The 20,441-nt window shown below is 43.2% G+C and overlaps 1 protein-coding gene across 3 annotated transcripts in view; it reads right to left on the bottom strand.

Moving 5' to 3' along the window:
* Nucleotides 1-20,441, bottom strand: part of htr4 (5-hydroxytryptamine receptor 4) — an 82,906-nt gene that overhangs the window by 35,410 nt on the left and 27,055 nt on the right. For all 3 annotated transcript variants that reach the window (XM_060063200.1, XM_060063199.1, XM_060063201.1), the window contains one exon: nucleotides 19-132. In XM_060063200.1, the coding sequence (XP_059919183.1) occupies nucleotides 19-132 (114 nt within the window). The remainder of the gene's footprint in view (nucleotides 1-18; nucleotides 133-20,441) is intronic.

Here is a 20,441-nt window from a genome sequence, read left to right as displayed (position 1 = left end):
AGGTTGTTGTGGACCCACCTTAGCTGGCGGTCCTTGCAGACGGCCGTCATGACCAGCAGGTTTCCCAGAATGCTCATCAGCATGACCAGAGACAGGAAGCAGATGAGGGCCAGCGTCTTCACCATCCCGTTGCTATGGAAACACAGGAAGCAAACAAGAGGTGTGTGAGTTTATGTGCCTGCGCGTGTGTGTGCATGTGCGTGTGTGTGGGGCTACTATTAAAGCCAAGATAAATTGTTGGTGGTTGAAGTTTTGTAAGTGACAAGTGACATTTGATCACGGTCACTTAACAGTGCGTACCAATGTCATTATGGCGCAGGTAGTTGTATGGGGAATCATGCAGAAGGGTGCATACAGGTGGACTATCGACAATAGGGATCCAACCCAGTACATTTTATCCACTGTCATTCGAACAGACTAGACAAACTAGACTATCTTGTCGAGGGAAAATGTATTATTTTCTGGTTCATTTCGTCGACAGAAAGATGCAGATGTATGATGCAAGACCCCTCCCCAAGCGATTTTTGGCAGCGTATGACACTGCAGCACTAATCAGTCTCCATGTGCTGAAGCCTTTATCATAATCAGCACAAGCAGGATAATTTATGTGTGGTTTTCCCAAATATGCCCCAAAAAGAGAAGTCTTGTGCCCTCCGAAACATTCCTCCTCAGCCTCCGGCCTCTGTGGTTACAGTGCTGAGGGGACCCGATCACTGACATCGTGATTGTGTAAAAACTAGTGCTGTCAGTTAAACGCGTTATTAACGGCGTTAACGCAAACCAATTGTAACGGCGTAAAAAAAATATATTGCGCGATTAACGCAATTTATTATTTTTACTTTTTTTTTTTTTTTTTTTTCTTTGGCTCAAAACAAAGAAGCAGTAGCCTGACTGCTATGTTCAAGGCAGTATGTTTGTATGTTCATCGTTTAATTGCACTATAGTGCAATTAAACGATTAGCATATACTGTTTTGATCAGTATGCCAATGTTGTTATCAATAAAAGAACATTTGCACAAGGCAAGCCGATGCACTTCTCCATGTTGATAAGAGCATTAAAATGAGAACAATTAATGGGACAAAGAAATCAAGGGATATTTAGCATAGAGAAAAGATTTGCGATTAATCGTGAGTTAACTATGACATGAATGCGATTAATCGCGATTAAATATTGTAAACACTTGACAGCACTAGTAAAAATGAAACCATAACAGATGTAGCACCTGAGTCAGTCCGTCTGGCGGTGGCTTACAGCAACACTTCAAGTCATTCATCACACACAAATTCATCCTTTCCACCTCACATGACTCCCTCCCTCCCTCCCTCATTCACTCACGCACTCACCTCGCCCTCTTAGGTCCCCTCACATCAATCACTTAGTCACCTCCCCTCGCCTGCTCACTTACCCACTCTATTGACACGCTGAATTATTTACTCACAGCAATCTCCCACCTTAGTCATTCACTCAACTCACTCACCTGCCCTCACTCACTCACTCACTCACTCCCTCCCTCCCTCCCCTCCGTCACCCACTTCCTGCCACAGGCTCCCAGTCACAACACAGTTCTGTAAGTAGCACGACGTGACAGAAACCACATCAATTTAATTAAATGCATCTATTTTCTGCTGCCTCCTTGGCATCGCTCTATCTTAAAACGTCGGATCTGATATGTTGTCTGATATCCATCACGGTCAAATGATTTTGCTTCAAAAACTGCTTTCTTTCCTGTCGCCCTGGCAACGGCTCCAACAGCGTGTAACCCCCCTTCTCCTGAACACTAACCAGTCACCTCTCCACCCTGGTCCAAACCATCCACCATGGTGAACTTCACCTCCGCTCTCAGAGATGACAAGAGAGCATGTTTGTGTTGCTTTAAGGATCTGTGTCTGTACCAATCCTCTGGGTTGTTACTGCGCTTGTTGCGCTGTGAAAGCGCATTCCCTCAGTACCTGGCGTACGACTCGGCGCTGAGCGGCAGAGATCACAGACGAGCTCTGGTCTTTGATCTCTGCTACAAAAAGCCCGCGTATCAGAACAACCGCTAATCCGAACACACGCTAACAGCTTAGCGGCATAGAGGTATTATCAACACGCACCCACGAGCGCACACAGAGACACAGACACATGCACTGACACAAACTGTGTGACTCACACGCACACACACACACCTCTACAGAGTCACACAGACATGTGCACACACAAAGACCACACACACACACGTGCGAGCGAGCGCATGCAAAGACACAAAGACAGACACACACTTAGACAAAATAGAGACACAAATTCAAAAAAGACACACACACACACAGGCACGCTCACACACACACACACTCACACTCACTCACATGCATATAAAACATGAAATACCACAAGACTAATACTGCATTGATTGGCGGTTCCAGTTCCAAACATTGCTCCATGGCATGCTATGGTCTGATAGCACCGTTTTTGGGGTGCTGTTCTGCTACTCTCTCCCTCTCTCTCTCTTTCCACCCCTTAAAAATCTTACCTCAAAGTGACCTACTTCAAGGAGCAGCTGCATCTTGCTATAGGATGTTGACCGTTTAGGCTGATTGATTGGGGATCAAACTAAGGACCTTAAGACTGAAAATCAGGGACCCTTATTAAGAGACGATCCGGGAATATAGAGAATAAATAACTATTATACGACTGCTCTATAAGAGTTACATTGTCCGTTCCAGGTGATGAGGGTTAGTAAGCGAAGATATGTGTCGGACAGCTGGCTGACAGGAGGATCTGCCAGATGTGAGGTGAATGAACAGCCCTGCTGTAATGTTCATTTATGCAGAGACGCACGCACGCACGTGCACACGCCGTGGCCAGTATGCTGCCGTCACCGGCCGCCGGCGCAGGCTGGGAGCTCGCATACAAATACAGAGCATAATGTAATAATCTGAGGTATTTTGATGAATGGATGACGCAGGCTTTAGAATTTAGGCGTTAGGCGTTTATTAATTCATCCACACTTCAGTTCCTCAGCACAACACAAAAACAATGAGCACAGAACACGGCTACTTTCAGGAGAATGCAACTGAACTAAAAGAACAATTAAACAACACATGTCAGGCACTATTTGGGACGCTGCCATATGTATATTGAGAGAGAGCGAGAGCGAGAGAGACAGAGACAGAGACAGAGAGAGAGAGAGACTGAGACAGAGAGACAGAGAGACAGAGAGACAGACAGAGACAGAGACAGAGAGAGAGAGAGAGAGCGAGAGAGACTGAGAGAGCGAGAGAGACTGAGAGAGCGAGAGAGACTGAGAGAGCGAGAGAGACTGAGACAGAGAGACAGACAGACAGAGACAGAGACAGAGACAGAGAGAGAGAGAGAGAGACACAGAGACACAGAGAGAGAGACACACAGAGAGAGAGAGACTGAGACAGAGACAGAGACAGAGACAGAGACAGAGACAGAGAGAGAGAGAGAGAGAGACAGAGAGCGAGAGAGACTGAGACAGAGAGCGAGACAGAGAGAGAGACTGAGAGAGAGAGAGAGAGACTGAGAGAGAGTGAGAGAGAAAGAGAGAGAGAGAGAGACTGAGAGAGAGTGAGAGAGAAAGAGAGAGAGAGAGAGAGAGAGAGAGAGAGAGAGAGAGAGAGAGAGAGAGAGAGAGAGAGAGACTGAGAGAGAGTGAGAGAGAGAGAAAGAGAGAGAGACAGAGAGTGAGAGAGAGAGAACAAGAAAGACCATACCATGAAGGAAGCAAAAAGGGGAGCGAAACAGTTGATTGACAGCAGACCAAGAGAAATGGAAAGCTAGAGAGAGAAAGATTTAAAGAGAACCCTTAAAATGATAGAAAAGGTGACAGTAACAGCTAGAGGTCGAAAGCGAGAGGGCAAGCAAGTGAGTGATACATGAACGTACAACGACCCTGAATACACCTGATACAGCTGACCTTTGAACGTCCGTTGAGGTGAACACACACACAAAATCACACTGAGCAATCAGCCCGGATATGACATAATGGAGGTAAATGGGGGGGGGGGTATCAGGGTATCAGGTAGCAGAACCCCCCAGGCAGTCGTCGAGAGCAGGGCTACTCAACCTGTAGCGAACCCCAAGAATTGATAGGAACTCACCCAGCCACTGTTTCTGATGAACATTACATTACATTATCACTGGCATAGGCCTGTGCGGTGTTTTATGGGGAAGCCCTGTTAAATGTTAACGCAAAAACATTGAAGAATAGATAGAAGGCAAATGTTGAAGCTACACTCAAAAGAAAAAAAAAACGTATTTTTCCGTTGATAGACCTCCTGCAATTCCATTCAAATGACTTTCTTTCATACCTTCTTTCCTTCCTAGCTTCCTACCCTACTCATTTCCTTCCTGCATTCCTTCCATCCTTCCTCCTCTCCTACCATTCTCCTCCACTCCTCCTCGTCGTCGAAACCAGGATGGAATATTAAGCTGTCTTAATGTTAGTGGAGTCAGCAGAGATAAATCCAACCTCATGAAAATGCAGTAAACAAGTTTTTTAGTGCAATTCTATGCGTACAATCAACTGCAGTGCACAGCTATGATTAGACATGCAGGCTAGGTTTGTATGCATGGCTCGGGTCATAGCGTTTTGAAGGCAGAATATAATTGTTGGCTGACACTGCTGTAGCCTAGGCCGTAGCATCCCATAATTGCAAACAATAGCAACAAGACAGCTATGGTGTTTGGCCCTGGGAGAACAAGCAGTCTAGTATGCAGGCGGTAACCCCAGTTTTTTGTGGAGAACAAGGCCAAACTTAGTCTGCAAGTCGGCCAAGACCAAGTGCTACAGCCACGTGAAGCCAAGCCAAGTCACTTTTTATCCAGATATGTATAATTTGGAGGATATTACATTAATAATATTGTAGATCAAAAGCAGAGACTAATGAGTCACCCAGTTATGCTATGTCCGACGATCATGATGCCATCTGTAGCCTATAATTTTTCAGGATTTATACAGATGGCATGGAAAGTGTCACATTTTGTTAAAAGAATGGGAAGCAAATAGCATGTATTTTCCTTATTTATCGGTCATTCCTTCGTACAACTTTGGAATATCTCCCTGCCCTCACCATGGAAATCCGACCCCATCTTTTTAAACCGTCCGTCTGTGTCTGTGTGTGTGTGTGTGTGTGTGTGTGTGTGTGTGTGTGTGTGTGTGTGTGTGTGTGTGTGTGTGTGTGTGTGTGTGTGTCCGTCCGTCCGTCCGTCCGTCCGTCCGTGTGTGTGTGTGTGCGTGGCAGTAGCTCGGGAGGTAGAGCGGGTTGGCTGGTAACCTGAAGGTTGTTGGTTCGATCCCCGGCTCCCCAGTGTCGAGGTGTCCTTGAGCAAGGCACCTAACCCTAACTGCTCCTGACGAGCTGGCTGTCCCCCTTGCGTGGTTGACTCCGCCGTCGGTGTGTGAATGTGTGAATGTGTGCCTGAATGGTGAATGTGAGGCAATATTGTAAAGCGCTTTGGGTGGCCAATGTTTAGAAAAGCGCTATATAAATGCAGTCCATTTACATTTAGACCATGTGTCAAGCCCACTCCAGGGTCAACAAATGAATAATCTTTTGCAATTTCAAACCGTGCCTCCGCCGAGTGTCTCTGTGTATAAACCTGCCAGTCTGGGACCTGCCTTGGGCGCTGGGGGGGTCATCTTGCTCTCCTGCGGAGGGCAGGGGGTGTTTGGCCGTGTAAATCAGCAGTGGGGCCCCTGACTGGTCTCCTTCCAGAATATTCTCCTTTCTGCGACGGGAAATGGACCTGAAGCGCGGCTCCTTGGCCACGGCCGGAGTGACAGGCCTGGAGCACCATTCCGTTCCAATCTCACTCCTGTTGTTTTAACCTCACCCAAGAGAGAGGGGAGGGGACTGACTGTGGCAATGTGATGGGGGGGACATTGAATCAAAAATACAGTTTGTCTACACTATGTCTGGTGTGAATTACTGTCAAAGGCACCCTTTCCTTTTCCTTTTTTGCTTTCTTTCCTTCCTTCCTTCTCTCATTCCTTCTCTCAAACCCTAAACACATGTGTTAACTGAGCTTGGCATCCCTTTGTGAAATCACCCATTCCAAGTAGCTGCGTGGAGTCATGTGAAGGACTCCACTGCTAACTCCAATTATTTCCTTCGGCCCGAATGAAATTGCGAGCTGGATGTATTCTCTGTGACCGTTATCCCTAATCCAGCTGCAGCAGCGTCAACGGTCAACCGTGTCTTTGGAGGGAGGCCTAAGGTCAAGAAGACTTCCAAATGAACCGAATAACAGAATGATAATAACACCGCTCTCTGCTATTCAGAGAACCGAGACACTATTCAGTGTCCCCATATTTATTGCAAAATACTCAGACACACTTCCACACACACACAGAAAATACACACACAAACGCACACACACGTGGCCTCTAATGGAACCATTTCTCTGTGAGAGCAATGGTCTCTCACACAAACAGCTGCACACTCTACTCCACAGACGTATACTCAAAACACACACACACACACACACACACACACACACACACACACACACACACACACACACACACACACACACACACACACACTTTACCAGTGGTTTGCCTTTCTTATTTAGCTAAATACTAAATACAGGAATGCATAATCTACAATCAATCATGTGTACACACATTAATAACCATACACTCAAGTTCCGAGAAGCAGAGAGACACTCAACAATCATCCCACACACACACAAACTCACACACACATACACACAAACACACACACACTCTCTCTCTCTTTGATACTCTCTCGAACAATATATCTCAACAAACACAGAACAAACCTCAACAATACATGTTCGTCATCCAGCATTTAAACCCTCTGTCGTCTTTGTTCTAAACCCTCATCAAAGCTTCCTGCGCCCCCCCCCCAAACCCTCGGCTACGGTCGACCTACAGATGATTGTTCCTGGATTTACTGTGGCCATTCTTGTTTACCCTTGGCCTGGCTTGCACTCACCAAATGGCACCTGAAATGCTGCAACACAGGGATGGCATATGTTATGTGACAAGCTGCAGAGGCTATTCTCAGCCAAAGTTATGGAAGCTAGTTTACCGAGGGGTTGAGCGAGCGAAATGAAGCCTCTTCTTTTGGGTTATTCCGTCGGTATTGGGCCGAAGGACATTACAGTAGTTCTAGCTAACGGTTATTGTTTTTGAAACTAAATAAGAGCATTGCTTCACACATTATGGCAGCTGTGAAATTATTCAAATGAATATTGACAAATCAGAAATGGGTTACAGTGCTGGTGGCAGTTGCTCGGTTCTCGCGCATTCCGACAAACTGACATCATGACACTTCCCAGCAGCGAACGTCTAATAAAAAGTTGTAAAAAGGAGAAAGCTGTGCGGCTGGATCCAGGCCAAATCCTCGACAGCTGATTGGTCCAATGGAAAAACAAAACGGACCGCTATTCCGTGTGATTCATACTCAAATTAGACGCATATTAGGCAGCCGGTGCTGTAAATGTGGAACAAAACCCCTTGGGAGACGTTGGAAGCCAGTTCCCCTAGTAGCAATCCATGCAGCTCCGATCCCCACAGCCTCCCACACAAAATAAAACGCGAAGGGTTTTCTTTAATTTCCCGAACGTTTCCTGTTTCAATTATGGACCATTTATGTGTCTCGGAAGGGGGGAGGGATTGGAGCTGACGCAGGTGGCAGAAAGACGGGGGAAAGATGGGGAGGGGGATAAAATGGATTTAACATGGGAATAGGGTTAGGGGACTATTGAAACTACATCCCTGTGAACTTGACCCGACCACCTACTATCCTGTCAAACAAAGGGCTGCTTCAGGTATGAGGCTAGTGAAGAAAGTTATAATTTCAGGATAAAACCCCTTGAGACGTACCATTCCGTTTCGAGGGGGTCTAGACAAAAGACACAACATGAGATACCACACAATATGCAACAAATAGCAGACACAACATTGCAACCTTGCAACAAATTATAGTAACAATTAGACTAATTATGAAAGGACAAAAACAAACACACACAATCAAGCACACACACCAATAAATCTAGACAGCCACACCTGTTTTAACAACAGTAAATAATGACAGTTGATGAGGCAGGCAGTTGTGAGGTGAGTGATAAGAGCATTTTTTAATTAACCTAAATAATGAAGAGATTTCAGAAAAGTTGGTGGGTTGTTCCAATCTCTAGGAGCCTTATAATTAAAAACTATTTTCCCTAATTAAAGTGAAATTAAAGTGAGTAGTTCCTGTAAAAAGATAGAATGGTTGAAATGAATACATTAGAAAATTAACTGTTACCAGTGCAGCTGTCGTCTATTTTCGAGCGAAAGTCAGTTGATTGTATATTATACAGTAGTCAAAAACAGGCAATAACAAGTTTTATACAGTTTATTTTGTACCCTCATGGTAAAATAGTTATTTGATATGTACAAAACACAAATATTACTATGAATATTTTAGATAAATAATCAATGTGATTTTTGTCTGATAATTCAGAGCAAAACCATAGCCATATATGTTACAAAGTCAACCTTAATGAGTACTGCCACATCAGATGGAAAATAGAAAAATTATCAGTAGCAGATTTAAGCCGTTGCCTTGTACCAAACAGTGTGATGCAAGACTTTGTGAGATTAAGAAAAATCCAATTTGTAAAAAAACAACTGTTCAGTATCCGGTCAAACTCTGACTAGAGAGAATCTAGATATATAATGATCCATAATGTATATGAACTAGCATCATATACTACAGTATCATCTGCATTTAGATTTAGATTTTTTACGATTGTCTCGTGCCCACTTACCAAGGAAAGTAAAGGAGAGAGAAAGATCTAGTTGGTCTGATGAAAAAACAGCAGCAATTATAGTAACGCGCCACATTTTTTGGAAGTAACGGAAAACAGCGTTTTAATGATGGGAAGAGTAATCTATTCGATTACTTTTTACTTTAAAAAGTAACGCCGTTAATAAATCCGTTATTTATAACGCCGTAATCCCAATCACTGGTCTTGAATATAATTAGGAGTTTGGAGGTCAATTCCACAAGAAGTCTGCAAAGAGATTCTGGTGTGTTTATTTGTTTTGTTGTTGGTTTGTTTGTGTAACTTGGCGGTAGAAGTGACACCGATAGAAGTGAAATGTTGATTGAATCTGAGGGTTCTTCAATGATGCAATCTTTGAACAATACCTGATTAATCTACTGCCAGACATATTGAGATGGTCAATTGCTTGTCTCCAGATCTGTCTTCAATTTTTTTAATGTTTAGAAAGTCAGCATAATTAACGGCCTTGACATTTCTAGTTTAGTCCTGCTTTTATTTCTTAGCTGTCTTCAACTTCCCATGGCTAAATCTCGCTGTTTGATCAGATTTATCAAATCTGAATTTACCTAACTTTAAATGTTTTCGAGGCTGCATGTTTGTTGCAGATATATATCAATTTAGAAGACGGATGGTCCCTACGATTTGGATCTACATTTAAATTGTAAACTTAATCCAAGCGTCATCAAACCATGCCAGCGTAATGCCCAGAAACCAGAGGAGAGATAAGCTTCTTGTCTTTCCTGAAATCGGAAAAGAGCCTGTCAACCTTTTTCCACTATAATTTTTTCCATAATATTGCTGTAAACCTTGACATTTGTGTGACTTTGTTGTAGCCCTCTTGATCGTTGCGTATGAAAGACCTTCCAACAAATACAAGGTCACTAGATAGCATTACCAAAGTTTACCAGCATTTATACTATAACACAGAGTACCATACATGTACGTACATATTTATTTTCTGATGTTTCCCCTTGTCTTCAGTAGTAGTGTCCTAATTTTGTTGTATTCTGTACAATGACAATAAAGTATTTATATTATATTATATATTATTATATTATATATATGTTGCACAAAGAAATTAGGAGTATAGGTCCTTTGGTAAGGGTAGTGTAATGACTAATGAATAATGAATGCTAGAGTATAGATCTCCAAGCCAAATGTTTCTTGGTTTGAACCTAAGTATCCTCATCCTAGCCCCTAACATGCGCCTCAATACCTTAATAAAGGTGTCTCTGCTAAAGGACTACACAGATTCCATCAATAACTATTTGCCATTGTAAAGGACAGTGTGTCCCCCTTGGGTGATTGTTATGAGTGAAGAGAGAAGCCAGTGGCTTTAAGTCTCGTCTTCTGGATGTTGAGTGAAGGACGGCCATGAGCAAGAAAATACGACGTAAAGAGAGACAGATAGAGAGAACATTAGAGGACGAAAACCAACACGGTCAGGGGAAGGAAGAGAGAAAAGAGAATAGAGAGAGGCAGATGACATGACCTCGACCACTCTGACCAGTGACGCAAACCTGCAGGTATGCCTCTCATGGCATCCAGTCAACACAACGGTAAAACCATGGAGATCCACATCATGCGGAGCACTGAGACAGAGTTTGCTTGAGAGGATGGAGGTGGAGCTGTTGGACTGGTGATGGAGGTAGTGATGATGGTGTAAGAGATGGTGGTGGGGGTGGTTGTGTGTTGAAGCAGTTGTGGTTTGGGGTGTTGGTGGATTAGGGTGGATGAGGAGGTAGGGTTGATGGCGGTAAAGGGGTGGTTTGCGGTAGAGAGTGGTGCCGAGTGATGTCGTCGGTGGTGGATGAGTGGAGAGGAAATGTCATGAAATGCATGTGGGACTAAGACTACGTCACCCTAGCCCTTCCCACTACTGCATAACACAAAGATATTTCCAATAGAGAGGATAGGAATTCCATTGGATAACATCTCAACATCAGCCCCACACCCTCACTTGAAAGTTGTTGGAACCACAACAGCAACAACAACGGCCTCTGCCAACTGGACTAAGCAGGGTTGAGGTTGCAGTCAGCTCATTATGGGATGTCTAGAAGAGGGCGGTGTAGAAAACTCTGGGTCACGACCCTACTGGTGACTCACAGGTGGGACGCAGGTTTTTTTTTATAGAAAATACAATTAATCAATCATTTGAAACTAAAGTGTTGAAAGATTTATAGCACCAATCAAAATGGCCAAAGAGGAATAAACAGTAGCGCAGATGTCTTCATATTAAGTATTTGTAAGCTGGAGTCAGAAGGTTTTGTTGACTCACAAAAAGTAGAATAATTGGAGCTGGAGGCTATTCATAAGGCTATCAGTGTTGCTATGGGCTTAACAGATAGCGCTCAGGCTAGCATTTGGCTCAATTACAATAATAGACAGCAAGAAAATGAGCTCAACACATAAAAAAAGTATTGGCTTTACAAATATTTCAAAATAAAATGTACTTTTGTCTTTATATTTTTTTAACATACGTTCAAAGCAGGATATTCAGGAAATAAATGCTTCAAAACCTTAATTTTGAAGCATTTATGATGAGATTTTGAGACGTTTCACAGTTCCATACTTGATTGCTCACAAGAACCTGATTCAAACCCAATTTTTCTATGGCAGATCTGGACCTTGTTTCCCGAAAACGATGGATCTTCGCTCGTAAGATCATTCTCACGATGGATCTTGCGAACCATCGTGAATTTCTTTGGAGCGTTTCCCGAAACTCCTCTTAACATGAACACGCGTTCACTGCACTCACGACGTTCATAAGATTGCAACTGTCTACTGACGCAGTGCTGAAATGGGCTCCGTACTGAGGGAGACGCAGGAATGTCGCAGGAAAATGGGGTTAAAAAGCGTTAAAATATCTCCCCATCAAGGCCAACAGCAGAGTAGCCTACGAAAAGAATAGACTGCAATAATTTGAATGCTAAAGATATTAAAACACAATTGACTAGGCCTAGTGGCAGGATGATGTAGGCTATAGGTCTTTTTACGCTGCCAAGCCGGTTCGGTCGCAGCTTGGCACGCCCGGCGATTTCACCTTCTTATCTCAAGTTTCCTGTGTAAAACCGAGGGGGTCAACCCCCTGGTCATCACAGCGTGGGCTTTCTTGGTTCACTGGGGCTGCGCACGGAGTCTAGACCTCTAGAATAATTTGTATTATTGCAAACTTAAATTTTTTATGAATGAAGACACCCGCATGCAATAATGAGTTCACGACTCTGAGTGTAGACTACAAACGCGATTAACTATGGTCAGGGATGTTCGTTACTGTCTAGACACGGTCCAATAAATAGTGAACTTCATCACAGCCTCACCGAAGCGCCTACAGTGCTTAATGCAAACAATCGCATCAAAAAACGCCTGCAGAAATTATCCGACACCCGCTGGTCTCAGCATGATGCCTACATGATGTCTACAGTAGCCTATGTCTTCTGTCATTGATCAATATGAGGACATTTTAACCACGATGGTTGAATTAAAATCAGAGGGAGACAGCAAGTGCAGCTCGAAAGCGACCTCACAAGAGCAATGGAATCATTAGATTTTATTACATGCCTTGTGACGTGGCGATTGATCGGTACATTTCGGCTGTGCATGTATTTTTGGAATTTTAAATTGCTGCAATAAATGATGTTGTTGTTGACTTCTAACATGTCTCTATCTTTGCTGTTTAAATCTAACAGTAGTCTATGAGTAATATATCGACGGTAACCACTGTTTTTGGTTGCGAAATAGTGCCAGCTGGGCATTCCGTGGTATTGGATGTGTTTTAACAAAACGCACCCAATACACGGAATGTCCGCTGGTGACGCCACTGAGGCTATAGTAGGCTAACGATGCTCTTAGCATCCTACGAGTACCCCTGGAGTCCTCGTTAGCTACGAGCGTTTTCACGACGTCCGTTACCAACGATACTTTCGGGAAACGGTGTGAAAAGTGTACGATGCTCGTATGACGCACTTCACGATCCACTTAGGCGATGCTTTCGGCGCACTTCGCGATCCACTTAAACGATGCTTTCGCGAAACTGGGCCCTGGGCTGTATTGTGATCCTAACTACTGAATTAATAATTCATGAACATAGGAATGTCTAATTTCTCACACAAATAACATTATTTGTCATAAAATAATATTGTTTGGAAGATTCAGGTTAACTATTGACTATATTGATTTAATACAAGCAATAGTGTGTGTGTGTGTGTGTGTGTGTGTGTGTGTGTGTGTGTGTGTGTGTGTGTGTGTGTGTGTGTGTGTGTGTGTGTGTGTGTGTGTGTGTGTGTGTGTGTGTGTGTGTGTGTGTGTGTGTGTGTGTGTGTGTGCGTGCGGGCGTTTCATGTGGGCATATGTATCTAGGGGACAGCTGAACTTCAACAAAGCATATTGTCAAATATTTTATAATAGTAATAATACAAATAATAATAATAAACGATTTATTTGCTCAGGGTTCTTTTGCCTTTCGCTTTCTAAACTTCTAAATAGACTGCCCAGAGGGATCCATCTTATCCAACACGCTAGGGGTAGGACCACACTCACACACACACACACACACACAATCTGATTACCAGCTGTCCGTATTCATTTGTATTTATAATTTTTTCCAGTTGCACTAAGCAGACCTTCTCACCACTAATGGACTGTCTAATGAGACTTTAATCCCGTTATATCCTCCATTGTTTCTAATAAAATCCAATAAATACGATAAATCATTGCTAACCAATCCTTTATTTTCCATAAAGAATGACACATCCATCTTAGTGTGTTGTCTTTCAAGCACTCATAAAAAAAAATCTTGATTATATTGAGATGAATTCTGTCTCAAATCTCTGCAATCAATATTTTTAACTAAATGGATAAGAAATGCAATGTGTTGTCTCTATGGAAGCAGCATTCCTGAAGCCAAATGCACAATATACACACCCAGTATATGTACACACAGTATATAACCTTATTTGGTAGAATAATGAGACTCCCAGTCAAGTCCTGGGATTCATTAAGTAAACAATAAATAATCAATCTAGTATGAATAAATTAATGATCCACTAATCTCTCCACCACAGTTTCTGCTACGAGCTCAGAGGGATTCTTACTGATGTAATGTGACCCATTTCAAAGTATAACAGGATATTCATCTATTATAAATGTCATTTATAATAGATATTATTATAAATAACATTCCCTTCCACCACCCTTGGTTGTTGTCTATTGTTAACAACCATGTAGTCTCTGCTAAGAGCACAGAAGGATTCGTACTGACGGAGCAGGATAATAGGGGCGGGGCTCAATGTCGGAGGGTTCATGGAGTGTAGGGGTGCATTGATCATTACTGAGACCAATTATTGATTGTAAATAGCATTCCCTTCCTATTTATTATTTATTCCTAGTTAAATTGCCTTCCCTACCTTTAATATATGTGCACAGTAGCTACAATGAATTCATTAACATTTACCTAAGCATATGAATGGATGAGGGAAATTCTATTATTGTTGCTCCACAGAGTTGGATGAGGAGATCTGTTGCTAGGTTTCGGTTGATAAAACCTCCCAGCATCAATCGGCTCTTTCGATGGAATGCCGATGTGCCGGCATTTCAAATGTCCATTAAAATCATTATACCATTCGGTAGAATACAAAAATACAATTTGTCGAAAAAGAGCAGCATAATAAATTCAAGGTACTAGTGGTGTGTGCAGTAGACGCTGGTCTTATTATTGGTTGGCCAAATCACTGCACGTATTACTTAACTTCACCAAATCAGAGTCAAGCCTAAAGCTCAAGAGTTTACCCAAGAAATGAGCACACGAATCTATTTCAATTTAGAAAGAGGCAATTATCTGGAATCAATGTTTCAGTGAAAAACTAAAGTTAAATCATGCAGTACTACGTATCCAGAGACAAACATGAATGCATTCTCCACATAGAGAGGGTGCTGCCCATTAAAACCACATTCTTCTCGAGGTTGATACTGGGAGCTGCCCAGTACCACCAGAGTCTTCTACATGTGGACACTAAGAGCTGCCCAGTACAACCACACTCTTCTACCAGGGAATTCTGGGAGCTGCCCAGTTATACCATAGTCTCCTACTGTTGGAAACTGGGAGATCAGTCTCCTATCCGTGGACACTGAGCACTGCTGCCCAGTTCTTCCACTTAGTCTTCTATGTATGTCTTCTATGTGTAATCCATTTAAACATTCAGAATACTGAATAAATCATAGGCATGTTGTAATGAAACTTGGATGCCACCACAACTAAATTGTATTACTACATTTAGTTTTTGTGTGAAAGCCCAAACGATGATGGAGTGATAAATGAAAAATGGCAGGCTACTAACTGTATCAAACCCTTAAGCACTTCATGTTTTTCAGATTTCAATGTTATGGCCCTTCTAAAAAGAGACAGACTAGAAACTAATTGATAAACACTACAAGCTTCCTGGATTACCCACGGTCACCACCACAACAACAAGTGTCTACAGGCAACTAAACGGACAGCAGAACTATTACGCAACGGCATTGAAGATCTGGGAACACATTCGATCCTGAACACCCGCCGCATCCGCAAAGGAGAGGAGCGATCAGCTACCAGGGAGAAGCAGAGGAAATCAGGTGTTGGGTACACTGTGTACGATGTGAAACATTAGTACAAACTCCCTGACCAATCAGAAGCATCTGTGCCAAGCCCTGCTCATGTGACATCACCGATTCCCCTGGAGACGCAGTGGTTAGTGGGTCAGAGACGCTGAGGAGGTTTCATGTATGGCTCAGGCGTCTGGCTATGGTTTCATGGGCACAGATGGAATAACAGCCTCTCTGTGAAGACAGTCTCTCCTCTGTTGGGTAACACGACACGCTACTGCACTCCCATTGGTGCCAGACGAGTGCAATTAGAAGGCATTTGCTTCATTTGACTGCCAAAGAGGAAGTTGTATATAGGGGTCGGAGGTTAAAGGCGTGGGTCTAACCCATGTCACCTGCATACAGGCTAGTTTACATGCACCTGTGTAAGACACAACTACACACAGAGTTTCATCTTTCCTGTTATGATCTTTATATTATGAAGACCACCGCCAATGTCACCAGATGACAATGAATGAATGCCAATTAAATTGGGCAAATTTACGGGGGTTCTGCCCAAGACCCTCATCCACCCAGCAGGTTGGGATAATCATTGGCTAAGAGTGGTCTGATTTGAGTTAGCAGAGCCTGGCACTAGGGGCACATCTAGTTCCAGAGTTTCAATTCAAGGGATGGATTTAACTGGAAGCCTGCATGGTTCATGCATCCAGGTTGAGTCATACAAGCCCTTGTTCATGGCAAGCGTTAGAGCCATCATCAGTCATACGCTGGAAATGTGTTAGTTGCGACAGAAAGAAGCCATGCAAAGAATATATTAATGCAGCGAGGACGTAGTCAATACTACTTGACTATTGGTGACTATGGTACTGTGTGTGTGTGTGTGTGTGTGTGTGTGTGTGTGTGTGTGTGTGTGTGTGTGTGTGTGTGTGTGTGTGTGTGTGTGTGTGTGTGTGTGTGTAATCTCCTATTCCCCTCCCTGCTCCATGATGACCTGTATCCTTAATTCACTCTAAAACTTTGAATAAGTGTCTAAGGAGACCACGCAGATATTCAATTTTGTATTTCTCAGTGAATATCAGTCAGTTCTTGGCTGGGCCATAAAATTATTCCACATATGGACACAGCAAAATTGGATGAAGTAACTACACCATTGCTCTCTTGGCTTTGGCCGGACGCAGCAGTACATCAGCCAGTAAAGCAAAAGCATCTCCTTTAAGAAAGGCCTTCACTGCAAGTTTCTGTTAATCGTTTAAAGTTCTAATCCGATAAAACCGTTATTGCTCGGTCGATAGCACTTTGTTCCGATGTTACCGTTGTTTCTAACTTCTGCATCACTCTTTGTCTCGTCGCCAACAAACCCTAATTGCCTCGTGCTGATGAGTCCGCTTTGGCCAGACTGATCTTCAACGAGAAACTGAAATGTGAACTCATGAGATCAGTAAGTCCCACAAGGCAGAAAGAAAACGACAAAACCGCCAAATAACTAAATGGTAAGAAGGTTGAAGATGAAGAACAACAACAAACGTGAAGAAAGGAACATATAAACAAACTTTTAAACATATTTACTTCTAGTATAGTAGTCCAACTATAAATGTGTATCATATCAATGTTCGGTCACTGATCTCGCACGACTAAGTGTGCAAACATGTGTGTGACAGGATGGTCTAACGCAGGATGAGGGGGGTCTCTTGGGGGGAGAGGGAACAGACACGGTCCCAGGGAAGTGGAGCTGAGTCTACGCCCCTGGGGGGCTACAGTAACAGGCCTTCAGGGGGGCCGGCACATCCATGGGGAATCTGACAGCTTGTTATACAATGACATGTGCATGCACACACATACACACACACATAGGCACAGACACAAACCACCTGGGAACCTCCTGGGACGCCCACTCTGTGCGGATGGGTCTTCTATTTATGTGTATATGTCTGTGGTGTGTGTGTGTATATGTCTGTGGTGTGTGTGTGTGTGTGTGTGTGTGTGTGTGTGTGTGTGTGTGTGTGTGTGTGTGTGTATATGTCTGTGGTGTGTGTGTGTGTGTCAAAGCAACCGTGAGAATCAATGTCTGAGCGAACTAATTAATTCTGCTTGAGAAATCATGTAAACGAGCCAAAGCTACAGGAGCCAATCACTGGGATATCAAAGGTAGAACGAGGGAATGATCAGAGTACAGCGAAAGAAAGCCATGGTCGATTGGATTGGCTCAATAACGAGATAAGACCCAAAGGACTTCTTGATGCATGGATGGATGAATAGCGTTCTGTTTTTAAGACCAGTGAAAGGGTTGTCAACGGAAGCCACTTGGCTGTGGCTGGCTCTGGGTGTGTTTGCTTTAACGCTGTCTGGATGTGAACACTGCTGCCAAGCGCGCCCATCCAAAATCCAAAGTGTTGGCCTGAGGTGCAGCGAGGAGATAAACAAAAAGGGTGAGGAGGTCGGCGGAGGAGGATGGTGGATTGTCATCAGATGGAAGACTGAAACAACAACTGATCTGATTGACCTGGTGCCATCCGACCCTGGGACCCCGTCTGACCCCGTGACCCCTGACCCTGTCTGACACCAGAGAGCTGAATAGTTCCGAGGCTCCCCCTTGCATTTTGTACAAAAGTTTCCTCCTCAGTAGCAACAACATATCATGTATCATGTTCCCATTACTAGACTGTGTATTAATACCAAAGTATATCAAAGTAAATATAATATAATTTCCCTTTTTGTAATAAACCCTGCTTTAAAACATCATTAGCAAGAAATGTGCATTATTTACATTGCATAACATTTATATATGACAATACAATATAATATTTTTTTTTTTAGATCCTCTTAAATGTAGAAAAGTGATTATTGTTATCTTAAACTGTAATTTGGAAGTACTCAGAGCTTTGTATTTTTGTTTCTCATGAAAAGCGCAATATAATTAATGCATAATTGGTGTATTATTGAAATGCCTTCAAAAAACACAAAACCATTCATTTTACCAGCCGATATTCTCCTTAATCGTGATTTGGGAGCGTAATTATTTTTAGATCACAGAAATAAAAATAAAGGGAAAAACCATAATGCTGTTATTGTTAAAATATATAAATCATCTATGCACAATTATCTTTGTAACTGTTCAGGTTTCTTGGTGTACCATTACTTGCTGCAGTTTAGGTAATATTAAGGAATATATTTTGTCATGCCGAAAAAAGCCTTTGATTCGAAAACGAATTGAATTTGAGAGAATCATGCTTGGGCAAGAATGGAAAGTGTGTATTTGAAGTAGACGCGTGTTTGGCAGAGATATCAGGCTTTGTGCTCGCTCTCTGCTCTGGGTCTGCGTACCCTCGGTTTGTGGAGAGAAAGGGAAGCAGGGAGAAGCACAGCAGGACTCCAGCAAGTGCGGGTTATTTAGCAAAAATGTCGCCGTGACGATGCAACCTTTAAAAAACAACTCCTCCGCTTTGCCAAGCCGTGTATCTCAATGTTTTATAATGCCTTTTTACAGGAAATATAAATATAAGAGCGCAAACTATAGCTAGCTGTGTCATTGTAGCAATGGTTGTATTCAGAGCCATGATACATACCAAAGTTTCAAGATCATTTATCAGCCAAAACAAACACTGTCATCCAGACCTTAGCCCTATCTGAACTCAACCATCTTTAATCTAGTACATACCTTTGACCTTCTCTAGCCTAATACCTCAACTCAACCATCTTCAGACAGTTCCTTCATTTAGCCATCTCACCGTCATCCCGAAATGTAACAACCCTTAATCTAGAACCTACATTTAACCATTTCTAGCCATAAACCTAAATACAACAATCCTCTATCTAGAAGAGGATTGTGCATTTAACCATCCCTACCATAATACCTAAATATAACCATTCCTCACTCTAGATCCTTAATTGATCATCTTTGTGGAGGAGAGGGATGTGGAGGAGGAGAGAAAGGAGATGGAGGAGGAGGAGGAGGAGAGGGAGGAGGAGGAGGAGAAGAAGGGGAAGGAGGAAAAGATAAGAGGAATGCTGATGAAGGGGATGAAGGTGGAGAGGTAGGAGGATGAGAGGGGCTAGGGAAGGAGAGCCAGGTGCCATGGTGATACTCTGAAGGTGAGTCATGGACTTAAGAAATAGGGAAACCATTGGATGGTAAGAGGTCCAAATAAGGGCATACAACACACGCACACACAAACAGTAATTTAAACCGAAGTTTAAACTGACACCCGCAGCATCCAATATGGAAAAACTAAATTTTCAAACAGATGAATCCAACCCATATGGACATACCATCCCTCTCTTTCCTCTCTACCCCCCAACCATCTCTCCCCCCCCCCCCCCCCCTCTTTCCATCTGTTCCATCTCTGCGTGCGCCCATATGTTCTGTGACTGTAGGATGTACACATATGTAGGTCAGGCAGTGGGCACTGGAGAGTGAGGAGCGGACCATAAATCAGAGTGACTGGCGTGGCGCGACGATCGCCGGGCCAAGGTCACCGACAGCAAGACGTCGATCTGCTGATCCGAGAAGACCCCTTCAAAAGCTATCACTCCCTGGATGACCGTATTGCAGGGAAGCGGATGGTCCTACACCACTTAACCTTGCCATGTTACACACAAGCATGTGTTGTATCCCTGTATGGCTGTAATAATAGTCCCTATAAATCTGTAATACAAGTCTCTGTATGGCTAGGATACTAAGCCTTGGCCTCTGTGTACTCAGTCCTTTAGCAGCTGCTGATTTACATACTTATGTATGTAATGTTTGTCTCTGTAGTCCCTCTCCTTCCCCCTCCCCCCCTCTCCCTCTCCCTCCCTCTGCCTCCCTCTCTCTCTCTCTCCCTCCCTCCCTCCCTCTCTCTCTCCCTCTCTCTCTCTCCCTCTCTCTATGGATAGGGGAGGAAAGATGAGAAAATATAAAGAGAATAGAGATTAGAGGGAAAAAAAACAGGAGAAGAGAAAAGCAAAGGAGAGAGGGCCGGAGAAGAAGAGACGACATAAGAGGAGAGCCAAGAAGTTGATCCTTGAGAATACATAGAAAGTGGTTTTGAATGGTTACAGTGAACTATTAAGAACAAGA

The sequence above is a fragment of the Gadus macrocephalus genome, chromosome 10 (assembly GCF_031168955.1).
Source record: "Gadus macrocephalus chromosome 10, ASM3116895v1".
In the NCBI taxonomy this organism is placed as follows: domain Eukaryota; kingdom Metazoa; phylum Chordata; class Actinopteri; order Gadiformes; family Gadidae; genus Gadus; species Gadus macrocephalus.
The sequence above is the reverse complement of the archived record's forward strand: the minus strand, read 5'-3'. Positions and strand labels throughout refer to the sequence as shown.